Source organism: Nicotiana tomentosiformis, chromosome 1 (genome assembly GCF_000390325.3).
Source record: "Nicotiana tomentosiformis chromosome 1, ASM39032v3, whole genome shotgun sequence".
NCBI lineage: Eukaryota > Viridiplantae > Streptophyta > Magnoliopsida > Solanales > Solanaceae > Nicotiana > Nicotiana tomentosiformis.
In genome coordinates, this window is record NC_090812.1 from 16121504 (window position 1) to 16137605 (window position 16102).

The following is a 16102-nucleotide window of genomic DNA, read 5'->3' on the forward strand; positions in this document are numbered from 1 at the left end:
GTAAAGGTCCAGTGGAGGGGTCAGCCGGTCGAGGAGGCGACTTGGGAGACCGAGCAGGACATGCGCAGCCAGTACCCTCATCCTTTCACAGTTTCAGGTATGTCTTTATACTCGTTCAAGGACGTACGATTGTTTTAAGAGGGGGAGGATATAACGACCCAGCCGGTCGTTTTGAGAGTAATAGCCCTGATCCCCTATTAAATGCTTTCCCCAAATGTATTTCTGCTATTGTGACTTGCCGGAATGATTGGTTTTGAGTTTCGGAGTGTTTTGGGATACTTAGTCCCTAAATGAGAGCTTAAGCCTTAGGATTTGGACCGTAGTCGAAACTGTGTGAAGATGACTCTGGAATGGAATTCCGTCGGTTCCGTTAGCTCCGTTAGGTGATTTTGGGTTTAGGAGCATGTCCGGATTGTGTTTTGGAGGTCCGTAGCTCATTTAGGCTTGAAATGGCGAAAGTCGAATTTTTGGAGTTTTGGACCGGTAGTGGAAATTTTGATATGGGTGTCGGAATCTGATTCCAGAAGTTGGAATAAGTCTGTAATATCGAATATGACTTGCGTGCAAAATTTGGGGTCAATCGGACGTGGTTTGATGGGTTTCGGCATCGGTTGTAGAATTTTAAAGTTTTAAGTTCTTTAAGTTTGAATTGGAAGGTGATTCATGATTTTAGCTTTTCTTGATGTAATTTGAGAGCTCGACTAAGTTCATATGGTATTTTAGGACTTGTTGGTATGTTTGGTTTAAGTCGTGGGGGCCTCGGGAGAGTTTCGGATGCTTAACAGATCACTTTTGGACTTTGGAAGATAGCAGATTTCTGGTGTTCTGTTGCAGGCATTTTCTTCATCGCGTTCGCGAGGGAGTCCTCGCGTTCGCGTAAGGTATCTGGGAAGGGAAGCTGAATTACTCTTCGCGTCCGCGATGTAGCTCTCGCGTTCGCGAAGGTATGGAACCTCGAAGTTGCGCATTAGCGACATAGTCCTCGCGTTCACGAAGAAGAAGTAGAGGCAGGCGAGATTTCGTGCTTCGTGTTCGCAATACAGATTCCGCATTCGCGAAGGGTCAAGCTGAGTGGTCTTCACGTTCGCTACATGTGTATCGCGTTCGCGATGGAGGATTTTGGTCCGAAGTAAATTGTACTTCGCGAACGCGAGGGTGTGGCCGCGTTCGCGAAGAAGGACGCGTCTGGGCAGTATCAAAGTTCCAAAAAACGGAGGTTATGCCATTTTTATCAAAACCTTAAGTTGGGAACTCGGATTTTGGACGAGGGATTGAGGGATTTTCAGAGATATCTATTGGGTAACGATTCTTAACTCCTTTATGGTTATATTCCACTAATCTATGCTTGAATTCATCGTTAAATTTCGGATTTGGGGTAAAAAATTGAGAAACATTCTTAAGTCGAATTTTGGGGTTTTGATTGAGAGTTTGCTATCGGATTTGAGCAATTTTGGTACGAGTAAACTCGTGAATGAATAGGTGTTCGTATTTTGGGACTTTTACTTGATTCCGAGACATGGGCCTGGGGTGACTTTTTGGGCATTTTTTCTAATTTCACGCTTTAGCTTCGAATTAATTAGCTAAATTAGTTTCTTGTAGTTATATTTACATTATGCAATTTATTTGAATAGATTCGGGCCATTTGGAGTCGGATACCCGTGGCAAGAACATGTTATCGAGGTGATTTGAGCGGTTCGAGGTAAGTGGCTTGCCTAACCTTGTGTTAGGGACTTTCCCCTTAGGATGTCTTGATATTATTTGGTTTGTGGGCGCCATATACGTGAGGTGACGAGTACGTACACATGCGGTTATTGCAAAAATCCTGTTTATCCTTTTTAAATCATAAATTGCTTCTCTTATTAAATTGCACTAATATGCTTAATTGTTTAGTTTAGACTAGAAAAGCATGCTTACGTGTTTTAACTGCCTATTTGACATTCTGTGCGCGATGCTTAGTTAAATCCCTATTCCCTTATGTGTGTTCAGTATAAACTGTATAACTCGATGCCATACCTGCCATTTCATCTTGCGTTGCATATTTATTTTGGGACTACGGACGTATTCCGAGAGATCCCTCAGCCCTGCATATTTACTTTGGGACTACAGACGTATTTCGAGAGATCCCCCAGCACTGCATATTTACTTTGGGACTACGGACGTATTCCGGAAGATCCCCATGTACTTCATATTTACTTTGGGACTACGGACGTATTCCGGGAGATCCCCCAGCACTGCATATTTACTTTGGGACTACGGACGTATTTCGGGAGATTCCCCTGTACTGTATATTCATTCGGAACTACGGGACGGTATCCCGAAAGATTTCCCACTGTGTTTACCTTGTTTTGAGTCGAGGGCTCCCTTAACTGTTAAATTTTTGAGAATTTCTTGAACTATGTTACCGTAAATTTCACTTATATCTTTTACTGTTTAATTTATTATATTTACTCCGGTAGGGCCTTGACCTGACCTCGTCACTACTCGGTCGAGGTTAGGCTTGGCACTTATTGGATACCATTGTGGTGTACTCATGCCCTTCCTGCACATGTATTCGTGTGCATATCCAGGTACGAGCTATCAGCCTTGGAGTTAGTGCGTGCCGCTGATTCTAGGAGACTTCAAGATACTTCTGCTTGAGTCCGCAGATCTTCGGAGTCCCCTTCTACTCCCTCGTCTAGAGATTTTCCTTATTATCTTCAGACTTTTGTATAGAGCTACATAGATTATAGCAGCTTGTGACTTAGTGATATTCCGGGTCTTGAAAAATTATTTTGTATATGCCGAGTGGTACTACTCTTGGCTATTTATAATATGCTGTTTATCTTTAAAATATTGTGTTTTCTTTATATTTTTCGCAATATTTGGCTTACCTAGTCGTAAATATTAGGTACCATCACGACACCTTACGGAGGGTTAATTTGGGTCGTGACACTGACCCCCCAGCCCAGTGCCCCACGCTGAGCTTGGCACTGGGGTTGTGACATTTTTGTAAAGTGCGCCCCTGTGATGACCCAAAAGGTCATCTTTAAATTTAATAATTAATTCTTTATTCTAAGACCTGGAAAAGCACTATTCATTATTCTTGGACTTGCGTAGTCCGTATAAATTTTCGGAAAGTTTTTATATGAAAAATTGATTAAAATGTGAAATAGAGCCTTAAAACTCAACTAAGTTGACTTTGGTCAATATTTTGAGCAAACGGACTCGGATCAGTGGTTTGAGAGTTTTGGTTGGTCCGTATCGTGATTTGGGACTTGGGCGTATGCTTGAAATTTAATTTGGAGCTACCTAGCTTGAATTATCGCCAGTTGACGAAAACTAGAAGCCTAAAGGCTTAAAGATTTCAAAGTTTGACCACAAATTGACTTTTATTGATATAGGGGTCGGATTCGAGTTTTGAAAATTTTTGTAGGTTCGTTATATCATTTATGACTTGTCTGTCGAATTTGGTGAGAAACGGAGTTGATTTGACGTGATTCGGACGTTCGGTTGTGAAAATAGAACTTTTAAAGTTTTCTTGAAACTTTTATTTGATTTGGTGTCCGATTCATAGTTCTAGGAGTTATTTTGGTGTTTTGTTCACGCGAGCGAGTTCGTATGAGGTTTTTGGACTTGTGTGCATATTTGGTTTGGAGTCCTGAGGGTTCGGGTGAGTTTCGGATAGCCTACGGACCTTAATTCTTTAAAAAATCTGGTTTTTGGGACTTCTGCTTGTTTCTAGTGTCATGTGCTTCGCGAACGCGACGCCTTCATCGCGAACGCAAAGAGGAATTTGAGACAGGGGAATTTTTTTCTTCGCGAACGCGACCAGCTTCCCGCGTATAAGGAAAATCAGAAGAAAATGTTAGCAGCTATCAATTATTTTTCAAAGGCCAAAAATGATCCGTTAGCCGTCCAACTCACCCGAGCCCCTCGGGACCTCAACCAAATATACCAACAGATCCTAAAACATCATGCGAACTTAGTCAAATTCTCAAATCACCTCAAACAATATCAAAATGACGAATCGCACCCCAATTCAAACTAAATGAATTTGAAACTTCAACTTCTACAATCGATGCCGAAACATATCAAGTCAATCCGAAATGACTTCAAATTTTGCACACAAGTCATAATTGACATAACGAAGTTATTCAAATTTCCAGAATCGTATTCCGGCCCCGATATCAAAAAGTCAACCCATGGTCAAACTTTCCAAAAATTCAACTTTCGGCATTTCAAGCCTAATTCCACTACGGACCTCTAAAAAATTTTCGGACAAGCTTCTAAGTCCAAAATCACCATACGGAGCTATTGACATTATCAAAATTCCATTCCGGAATCGTTTGCTCAAAAGTCAACTCTCCGGTCAACTCTTTCCATTTAAGCTTCTAAATAAGAATTGTTCTTTTAATTAAATTCCGAATCTTTCGAAAATCAAACTCGACCATACCCGCGGGTCATAATACATATTACAAAGCTGCTCGAGACCTTAAGTCACTGAACGGGGCATAAATTCTTAAAATGACAAGTCAGGTCGTTACACTTTCCACCTCTTAAACAAACGTTCGTCCTCGAACTTGCTAAGAATTATTCTGCGGTTACCAAATCGATGATTTTTACTTTTACACATATACTCACGGTTTATACCACGTTACCGCATTTGAGATAAGCCCGACAACACCATCTCATTTGAGATTATTTCTTTTATCCATATTTGTAAACTGTAAAACCAATTTCTTACACTCCCAACATTTTCAAAAGGCCTGATTTTCACAACAACGCACGGTATTAGTCTCAACTGGCTATAGCAACCCGTGCCTATGCACACATCAACTTTCTTGATAGTGTTGAAGTTCTTCAAAAAAATTCTGGGGTGTTTCATTTTTTTCCGCTTAGGATCATTCGCCTTCAAACACATAACATAATTTGTCTCTTCTTTCGCACATATCAATCTCCCAAATTTTTCTAACTCCCAAATTTTTCAGAAATTTCGGCAGTGTACCTGTAATTGGGCCTAACCACCTGCCAGAGTAATACCAAAACAACTCCTAACAACACATCCACAACCCAATAAAACACCAAAAGGTATATATCAATAATACTAATCTCAGTATTACAAGCACTGCATTATCATAATGATATCAGGACATGAAGCACATGATATGTATGCCCATCACCACATCTCTTGTCTTAAAAGTTGTTCATAATTAATTCCAGCATCATCGATTAATCTCATATTAACCAACGCCTCATTTCGAATTTTCACAATACTGACTACAGAATGTGAGGCATGAAGACCTCATAATTATTTACCCGAATTAACGAGTCACATTTAATGCCCCCTGGGCACTCGCCTCGTAGTCTAAAACTCAATAATTACAGCACAATTGTGGCACAGAAACACATAAAAGAATTATCACATAAGCCTATCAGGATAACTCCCTATTAGTACTATAGTACAAATTAAACTTCACAAAGGGAGAATTTAAACTCATAAATATTTTACCACAAGGACATCGTCCTTATATAACTTTTACTGTGGCTTGTAGCCCTGTTTAAATATTTCACATCATATAAAAATGCGAGGATCTCGTCCTCAACTCCGAATCACAAGTAATTTGCACATTGTGCCAACTGAAATTTCAATTTCCTTTCTTTCTTCTTTTCAATAAATTTCGTAAATATTTTTCATAACACATAATGAACCCTCCTACCGGTAGGGCATATAATTCATAAAATTGGAATCATTTATTCCGAAACACATCAAAACTCACTATAGTGAGAAATAAAAAGTCATGTTTGGACTTATAGCCCTCAATGGTGTACAAAAATAAAAATGATAGACACGGGCTAACATCATCAAACCTCCCAACAAGGATACACATGTAAGTGGTTCACAAAATTTCGAAGCTTACCCATAAGCAGAGCATAATAGGGGGGACTCACCTATCCGAATCAAATTAAGGGAAAATATCCTTTTTATAACAAATCAGGATCATAACTGTAACGACACCATCTGGTGTATCGGCCTCGGTCAAATCATAGCGTTTATAACAACGGGTCGGGTCTCCACCTATTAGATATCCTCCACCCGCTTGTCCTCCACCTCTACTGGTTGTGAGCGTGGAGTAGTAACTGCATTGGGGCCCATAGCCTGAGTGTTCTGATAAAATCCACTCCTCCCAAGTCTGGGGCAATCTCTCGTAATATGCCTAGTGTCACCACACTCATAACCGCCCTTCTGAGGTCGCGATTGCTCATACTGAGTCTGTGTCGGATAACTGGAATAACCATTATAGGAATCATGTGCAGGTGGTGCATTGTAAAATCTTACTGGAGCACTCTGAGTAATTTGATGTGCGGACTGAGCTGGCCGACTACTCGAGCCTCCGCTATAATGGGTCCTAGCTGAAAAGTAAAATCCACTGAACCCTCCAGATCTTCGAGACCTTTTGGCCTCCTTATACTCCTTTTCCTCGCCTAAAACACCCCCAATCTTTCTCGCAATCTCCACTACTTGTTGAAATGGAGTATCAGTTTGAAACTCTCGAGCCATACATTTTTTAATATCATAATCGAGCACCTCAATGAATTTGCGGACCCGCTCTCTAATTGTAGGATCCAAGATAGGTGCATGACGGGCTAACTTACTGAACCTGATAGCATATTCTGACATTATCATAGTGCCCTGATGCAACCATTCAAACTCTATGCGCCACGCATCTCAGAGAGTCTGGGGAACAAACTCTTTCAAGAACATATTTCAAAAATTGAGCCCAAGTCAGTGGTGTTGCACCGGCTGATCTACCTTCTTCTTAGATTTGCCACCACCGATATACTGCGCCTGATAGTTGAAATGTAGTAAAGGCAACTCTGTTCACTTCCACAATACCCTTGGTGCAGAGAATATGGTGATAATTTTCTAGAAATCCTTGGGCATCCTCTGTAGTTGTGCCAGTGAAAGTAGGTGGGCTATACCTCTTAATCCTCTCAAGTCTCTTTTGTTCTTCGGGCTATACCTCTTAATCCTCTCAAGTCTCTTTTGTTCTTCTTCTGATGCCTCTGGCCTGACTTGAGGCCGAACCGGAATAACATGTTGTACTAGTACTACACCGGGAACTTGACCAACGTGAACCTTCTACTCTGGAGTTGTGGTAGGAGTGTGAGCCACTCCTCCAATCCTCAAAATATTTGGTGCAACAGAGATCAATCCCGCTTGAGTTAGTGTACCAAACATACTCAGGAACTGTACTAAAGTCTCCTGAGGTCCGGGGGTAACAACAGGTGCTTCTGGTTCTTGTCCCCCAACTGGAGCTACTGGTGGCTCCTCAACTGTTGTTCTGACAGGTGCTCTAGTCGCGGGACGTGCCCTTCCTTGACCTCTGCCTCGGCCTCTACCTCGGCCCCGACCTCTTGCAGCCCTAGCAGTATGTGCAGATGCCTGCTCAGCTAACCCGGTAGTACGTGTCCTCACTATCTGTGAGAGAATAGAGATACAAGGGCTCAAATTCCAAATTCGGCAAATTCCGCACGACAGGAATGAAAGAAGTGGGAATTTCCTAACAATTGCGTAGCCTCTCGAAGATAAGTACACACGTCTCCGTACCGATCCGCAAGACTCTACTAGACTCGTTCATGACTCGTAGAATCTATGAACCTAGAGCTCTGATACCAACTTGTCACGACCCAAAATCCCACCACTGGCATCGTGATGTCACCTAGTCTCTAAGACTAGGTAAGTCGATTTCAATTATATTTTTGAAGCCATTTTTTAAAAATTTAAATAAGTAATCAAAACTAACAACGAAACAAATATGAATATAAAACCTCCCAAGACTGGTAGTATTGAGTCACGAACTCTAACTGAATACATGGGATGATCACGAGGACCGAATATACAATACTGTTTGATTACAAATTAACAGTACAATGAAATGAAAAGACTCCAAGGGACTGCGACGACCAAGCAGCTCTACCTTGAATCCTTACAATCCCGCTTTAACTCTACTCAAGTCCGATATCTCCAATATCTGGATCTGCACAAAATGTGCAGAAGTGTAGTATGAGTACACCACGGTCGGTACCCAGTTAGTATCAAGACTAATCTCAGTGGAGTAGATACGAGGTACAGTTCAGACACTCACTAGTCTAATAACCTATGCAATATAATATACAAAATAATAGGGAACAAATAACAATAAGGGTAACATAAAACAACCAGTGATACGCACAGCAGACAACAAGAATACCATTAATATCGCTCAATAATTAATAAATACAATTACACCCAATTAAATCAAGTCTTTCAAATAAATGTCTTTCACATATAATTCTTTCGAATAACTCTCTTTCAAATATAATTTTCTCAAATAATTACCTTTCGAATATAAATCTTCCATATAATACTTTCTAAATAACAATCCGTCCAAATAAATATTTTGAATATAATTCTTTCAATTAAAAAGTCACCATGTGACACCTCGTTTCATAATCATAAAAATATGGGTCTCGGCCCATTTCCATATTTTTCGTAAACACAGGTCTCAGCCCATTTTCATATTTTTCACGGCACCTCGTGCCCATAATTCTATCACAACCACATGGACAACTCACGTGTCAATAATAAATGTATATAAGATCCGCACGATCAATTTATTTTCAATAAAGTAAGGTTAAAATCTTTAAATCAAGTAAGAAATCAACAAAAAGATAAGTATTATTTTAGAAATCGTTTGAGTGAGGAAAAATAACATTTTTATTTAAATAAAGCATCAGATAAACTACTGAATTGGATATAAAATTTATTAAATTAAACATACTGGAATTTGTTTTTAATTCAAAACAACTCAATCATCAAAAACAAGTACAACCCAAACAAATACAAATCCTCAAAATCTCGTATGAAAAAGTCAAGATCAACACAATACATCAAGAAATATAAAATACTTAATATTAAGTTAAATAATACATCACGAAAAACACAAAAATTTACAAATTATGGAAAGTTTAAATAACCAAAGGCAAGTGCAGCCATAGAGAAATATCAACAAAAGGGCACTCCCGAGGTACCGCCTCGTAGTCCCAAATCATAAATAAATTCACAATTTTTTCTTATATCACCGCGGGAGCCTTCACATATTATTCTTTAAAAATTATTTTTTTCCGAAATGGCATCCCGCGTTTTAGCCACCCTTATCACACCGCATGACTTTTAGTAGTTTTCCTACTAGCCACGTGTTTCAAGCCACCCTTATCTCACCGCATGCGTTTCAACACCCTGACCTTATATCACCGCATGACTTCTAGTAGTTCTCCTACTAACCACGCGTTTCAAGCCATCCTTATCTCACCGCATGGGTATCAATATCACAATATTTCACAAATTTCACCTCAAGTGCTCAAATATCACAGCATAATACAACTTGCACCTCAAGTGCTCACATATCACAACATATCATAAATTTCACATCAAGTGCTCAAATATTACAACATATCACAAATTGTACATCAAGTGCTCAAATCTTACAACATATCACAAATTGCACGTCAAGTGCTCAAATATTACAACTTACCACAAAATTAACAATACGTTATTTTTTCACAATAAGGAGCCCATGGCTCGACCATAATGTGCACAAAATCTTAACAAAATATCCGAGAGTGAATAGCTCAACAAAATAATATTTTACATAAAATCAAGGTGGCAATCACACCAAATCATCGTATAAATAATTTCAACAAACAAGGAACTAGGCATGACAAATAGAGGATTTAATAAGTGACAATAATTTCTAATTTAATACCTAAGGGTGTCTAAGGATTTTAATCAATGAAATTTGCACATTTAAAACAAGTACGTACTCGTCACCTTGCGTATATGGTTTTCAATTACACAGTTTGCACATAATACTCAATGCCTAAGGGGTATTTCCCCCACTCGAGGTTAGGCAAGATACTTACCCTTTGGAAGCTATGCTGATATTCCAAACTCTCCTTCTTGCTTGAATTGACCTCCGGACAGCTCAAATCTATCCAATTCAATTGTATAACTTCATTAAAATTCATCGGAAGCAAATTCCGGATAATAAAATATTGACTTAAAAATTTATTCCAAAAGTCAACAAAATTCAATGCGGGGCCCGCCTCTTGGAACCCGACATAATTTTTATGAAATCCGAATACCCATTCCGATACAAGTTCAACCATATGAGTTTTGTCGAATTCCAATAACAAATCGACCTCCAAATCTTAAATTTAAACCAAGAGGTTTTTCACAATTTTTCCAACTAAATTCATCGATTAAATGTTAAAAATAACCCTGGATTCAGGTAATTTAACCAATATTGAGTTAAGAACACTTACCCAGTTGTTTCCTCTGAAAAACTCCCAAATATTGTATCTTCCCGAGCTCCAATCCGACAAAAATGGAAAATGGGACGAAGTCCCATTTTCAGAACTTAAACTCACTGCCAGTGATTTCGTCTACGCGATCACGAACTTCCACAAGCGATCGCGAAGCACAATTTCAACACTACCAAAATTTACTCTACGCGATCGCAGAATGTCCCACGCGATCGCGAAGCACTGACTTTGCTACCCTACATGATCACGAACCTTCTCACGCGATCGCGAAGAATTAAGCCCGTTTGCCCAGTTCCTCCCTCCGTGTAACGACCCGGCCGGTCGTTTTGAGAGTTATAGCCTCATTTTCCCCATTTCTACTTCTTTTTGTGTTATTCAACTATATTATGTTATATCGGATTAGTTGGTTCGGGTCCGGAAGGAACTCGGAGTGAAATGAGATACTTAGTCTCATAATGGAAAATTTTAAGTTAGAAAAATGGACCGGATATGGACCTATGTGTAAATGACCTCGGATTTGAATTTTGATGATCCCAATAGCTCCGTATGGTGATTTTGGGCTTAGGAACGTATCCGGAATATTATTTGAAAGTCCGTAAAGGAATTAGGCTTGAAATGCCGAAAGTTTAATTTTTGAGAAGTTTGACCGGGGGTTGACTTTTTGATATCGGTGTCGGAATGGAATCCCAGAAGTTGGGGTAGGTTCGTAGTGTCATTTGTGACGTATATGCAAATTTTGAGGTCATTCGGACGTGGTTTGGTTGGTTTTGGCATCGGTTGCCGAATTTGAAAATTTAGAAGTTGGTATGTTGATATATGACTTGTTGGTATTTTTGGTTGAAGTCCCGAGGGCCTCGGGGTAATTCCGAGCGGTTAACGGATTTTTTGATGTTGGAAATTGCAGCTGGAGCTGTTGCTTCTACTATTTCTGCACCTGCAAAAGAAAGGGTCACAGGTGCGAGGCCGCTGGTGCGCGTGGGGAGTGCGCAGGTGTGGGCGATGCTAGGCCAAGGCTGGGAACGCAGGTGCGAAGAATTGGCCGCATCTGCGAGCCCGCAGGTGCGAAGCCTTGAGCGAAGATGTGGAGATGAGGAGTTTGGACTGGTTTCGCAGATGCGCACCTGGGACCGCAGATGCGAGTCCGCATGTGTGAGAAAGGGGTCCGCAAGTGCGAAAGCTGGGTGATTAAGTGAGTTGCGCAGGTACGGCTTCTTGGACCGCAAGTGCGGTCGCGCGGATGCGAGAAAATGGCCGCAGGTGCGAAAAACCTGGGCAGAAACCATAAATAGAACCCTTCGCGAATTTCGGTCATTCTTCAATATTTCAACTCGGTTTTTTGGAGCTTTTGGAGGGGTTTGAAGAGGGAATCAAGGGGATTTCATTGAGGTAAGTTACTTGACCCCTAATACTTGTATATATGGTGATTTCCCGTTATTTTAATCATGGTAATTAGTGAAAATGAGGGGTTAGGGCTTAGAATTTTTGGAGAGTAATTTAAGAATTTGAAGGACCAAACGATGTCGGATTTTGATAAATTTGGTATGGTTAGACTCGTGAGTGAATGAGCTTTCTAGTTTTGTACATTTTGTCGAATTTCGAGATGTGGGCCCGGGGGCCGGGTTTGAGCCAATTTCGGGTTTTGGTCTAATTTTGTAGTTTTTCATGTGGAGTTCATCCCATTAGCGCGTATTGATGGTATTGTACTGATTGTGAATAGATTCAGAGCATTTGGAGGCCGAGTCCAGAAGCAAGATCATTGCAGGTTAGAGATTTGGCCTGTTTGAGGTAAGTAACGATTGTAAATCTAGTACTGAGGGTATGAAACCCCGGATTTCGTATCATTCTACTATTTTGAAGTGACACACATGCTAGGTGACGGGCTTGTGGGCGTGCACTGTTGGGGATTTATGACTTGGTCCGTCTCGTAGAAACTGTAAAGTTGCATACTTTGTTGAAACCATTTGATACTTATATATTTTAGAAAGAATTTCTGTAAATTGGGCTGAATGCCATGTTTGGGCCTTGCGCCAAAGCTGTTTGGACCCTTAGGGGCTGTTTCTTACCATCCTCTCACTCTTTTTGATTGAAAATCTATACTCAGTCATGTTTATACTTGTTTACCGCATAACTCAGTTTTATGACTCTATTTTGATGCATATAAATATTTTGGGTCGAATGCCCTGTTTTACTGAAATGCCTGAGTGGCTTGAGAGGTTTATGACTAAGTGAGGCCGAGGGCCTGATTTGTGAGGATGAGTGTTGATCGAGGCTGCCCGCCTGCAGCATATTTATAACTGAGTGAGGCCGAGGGCCTGATTTGTGAGGATGCGTGTGGATCGGGGCTGCCCGCCTGCATCATACTTTACTATTATAGCACGTGAGTTGTCTGTGCAGATTATAGCACTTGGGCTGAAGGAGCCCCTCCTGAGTCTGTACACACCCCCAATGAGCGCAGGTACCTACTGAGTATGAGTGCCGAGTGCTGAGTGACTGGGAGGCATGAGTGATTGTGAGGTATGCCCGAGTGGCAAGAGTGACTGTGAGGTTATCCCGAGGGGCTGTATATGAGCAAAAATTTGCCCGAGGGGCTGTTTATGATTTCATCATTTTTGCTCACCTTTGCATTGAGCCTTCGTTTGAAAAACTGTTGGAAAAATATCTTTAAATGATTTTTACTGGAATTGGGTTTAAACGAGATGTTTGATTCAAATACTGATTTTAAAAGCCTGTTGTATTTTACTGAGATTTCCTGATATGAACGTTATATGCTTTATTCTCGTCACTACTGCTCAGTCTTTATTTATTATTGTTACTTACTGAGTTGGCATACTCACGTTACTCCCTGCACCTTGTGTGCAGATTTAGGTGTAGCTGGACACGGTAGCGGTTATTGAGTGTTCTGGTTGCAGAATTTCTTGGAGATAGCAAGGTAGCTATTTGGCGATCGCAGCCCCTGCTCTTCTCCCTCTTATCTTCCTCTAGTTGTATTTAGATATTTTTCGAGCTGAGTTAGCCTTGATATTGTTAGACAGATTGTAGTAGATGCTCATGACTATTGACACCCCGATGTCGGGCTTTTCTTTTCCGCACTTCTATTTTTCTTTGATTTGAACTCTTTAAATGGAGGTTTTATGTTAAATAACCTTGAAATTATCTTTAAAATAAAAATATCGGTTTGTTTTGGAAATGAGTCGGCTTCCCTAGTTCCACGATATGTGTCATCATGCCAGGGGTTAGTTTTGGGTCGTGACAGATTGGTATCAGAGCCTAGGTTACATAGTTCTCACGAGTCATGATCGGATTAATAGAGTCTTGCGGATCGGTATGGAGACGTTTGTACTTATCTTCGAGAGGCTGCAGAACCTTTAGGAAACTTCACATTCTTGAATTCTTGTTGTGCGAATCTGTTGATTCTAGTAACTAAACATCTGATGTTTCATTCTCTCACAGATGATGAGGACTCGTACTACCGGTCAGGAGGGCCAGCCACCAGTACTACTAGCCAGGGCCGCGAGAGGCCAAGGCCGCGGTAGAGGACATGGTAGGGGCAGAGGTGCAGCCCGTACAATAGTTGGGGCAGTACCTGCAGATCCACCGGTTGTCCCAGATCAGGACCAAGTTCCAATTGTTGATGCACCAGCTCAGGCACCACCTGTGCCTATTATGATTCCAGGCCTTTAGGAGGCCCTAGCTCAGATTCTGACAGGGTGTACTGGCCTTGCTCAGGCAGTCTCTATTTCGACGGCCGCAGCTACTTCTCAGGCCAGGGGAGGCACTCAGACTCCCGTCGCTCACACCCGAGCAGGTTATTCAGGGACTTCAGACACTAGAGGCACCACCAGCCCAGTTGGTTGTTGTTGCTCAGGATTATGTGGTTCCTTCTATGCCTGAGGATGATCAGCGTAGGTTGGAGAGGTTTGGGAGACTTCAGCCACCACCTTTCAGTGGCACAGAGATAGAGGATGCTCAGGACCTTTTGGACAGGTGTCAGAGGATACTCCGTACTGCTGGTATTTTGGAGACTTGTGGGGTCTCATTCACTACCTTTCAGTTTTCTGGGGATGCACTCAGATAGTGGGAGACTTACGAGAGGTGTAGGCCTATTGGCGTAGCACCCCTTACTTGGCAGCAGTTCTCCGTGGTCTTTTTGGAGAAGTTTGTGCCTCGATCTCGTAGAGAGGAGCTGCATAGACAGTTTGAGCGGCTCCGCCAGGGTGATATATCTGTGACGCAGTATGAGATGCAGTTCTCCAAGTTGGCCCGTCATGTTATCCAGTTGGTTCCCACGGACAGAGAGAGGATCATGAGGTTTATTGATGGCCTCACTTATCAGCTACAATTTCTTATGACTAGGGAGTGGGTTTCGGGCGCTACCTTTGATGCGGTTGTTGACATTGCTCGGCAGATTGAGATGGTTCGCGGTCAGGAGAAGGTTAAGCGGGAGGTCAAGAGGCCTCGTGGTCAGGGTGGATTCAGCGGTGCTCCTTTTGGGGTTCAGTTCCAGCACGGTAGAGGTCGTCATTTCAGGCAGGCTCAGTCAGCTCGGCCATTTCATCGGGGTGCATCATCTGGCCATGGTTCTCACAGTTCTCATCAGGACCCCTCATTACTTAGTGCCCTTCCAGTTCAGAGTTCGTCCCGTGCTCCACCTATTCAGGGCTCTTCCATGCCAGGTTCTTCTACCAATCATCCCGGTGCTAGGGGTTCCTTTCAGTTTCTGCCGCCAGCACCAGGGAGTTGTTTTGAGTGTGGGGAGCTTGGGCATATGTGGAGGTAGTGTCCTCATCTTTATGGAGGTCTATCTCAGCAGAGGAGTCAGCCTCCGACCACAGCACCAGCTACCTCACCACCCGCCCAATCAGCTCGGGGTGGAGGTCAGTCAGCTAGGGGTCGCCCTAGAGGGGGAGGCAGATCAAAGGGGTGGTCAGGCCCGTTTTTATGCTCTCCCTGCCAGACCAGATGTTATTGCTTCAGATGCTGTGATTACAGCTATTGTCTCAATTTTGCCACAGAGATGCCTCAGTATTAGTTGACACTGGTTCCACGTATTCATATGTTTCCTCATATTTCGCCCATTTTCTGGATATACCGTGTGAGTCCTTAGTTTCATCTGTACATGTATCTACTCCTGTGGGCGATACTATTATGGTGGACCGCATATATCGTTCATGTATGGTGACTATTGGGGGTCTGGAGACCCGAGTGGATCTATTATTGCTCAGTATGGTTGATTTTGATGTGATATTGGGTATGGATTGGTTATCTCCATGTCATGTTGTTCTAGATTGTCACGCTAAGACGGTGACGTTGGCGGAATTTCGAGGGTTGAGTGGAGAGGTTCTGTAGATTATGTACCAAGTAGGGTGATTTCATATTTGAAGGCTCGGCGCATGGTTGAGAAGGGTTGCCTATCTTATTTGGCTTTTGTGAGTGATGTTAGTGCAGATACTCCTGTCATTGATTCTGTTCCGGTGGTACGTGATTTTCCGGATATGTTTCCTGCAGACCTACCGGGCATGCTGCCTGACAGGGATATTGACTTTGGTATTGATTTGGTGCCGGGCACTCAGCCCATTTCTATTCCACTGTATCGTATGGCACCGGCGGAGTTGAAGGAATTGAAAGAACAGCTTTAGGAACTCCTTGATAGGGGGTTTATTCGGCCTAGTGTGTCACCTTCGGGTGCACCAGTTCTATTTGTGAAGAAGAAGGATGGTTCCATGAGAATGTGTATTGATTACAGGCAGTTGAACAAGGT

The 16102-nt window shown here is 42.0% G+C and overlaps 1 protein-coding gene across 1 annotated transcript; it reads right to left on the reverse strand.

Annotated features, from left to right (window-relative positions):
- Positions 1 to 6058: 6058 nt before the first annotated feature.
- LOC138902274 (uncharacterized) lies at positions 6059 to 6658 on the reverse strand. The gene has a single exon (XM_070190142.1). It carries the CDS (start codon positions 6656 to 6658, stop codon positions 6059 to 6061), a length of 600 nt encoding a protein of 199 aa, XP_070046243.1.
- Positions 6659 to 16102: the final 9444 nt, after the last annotated feature.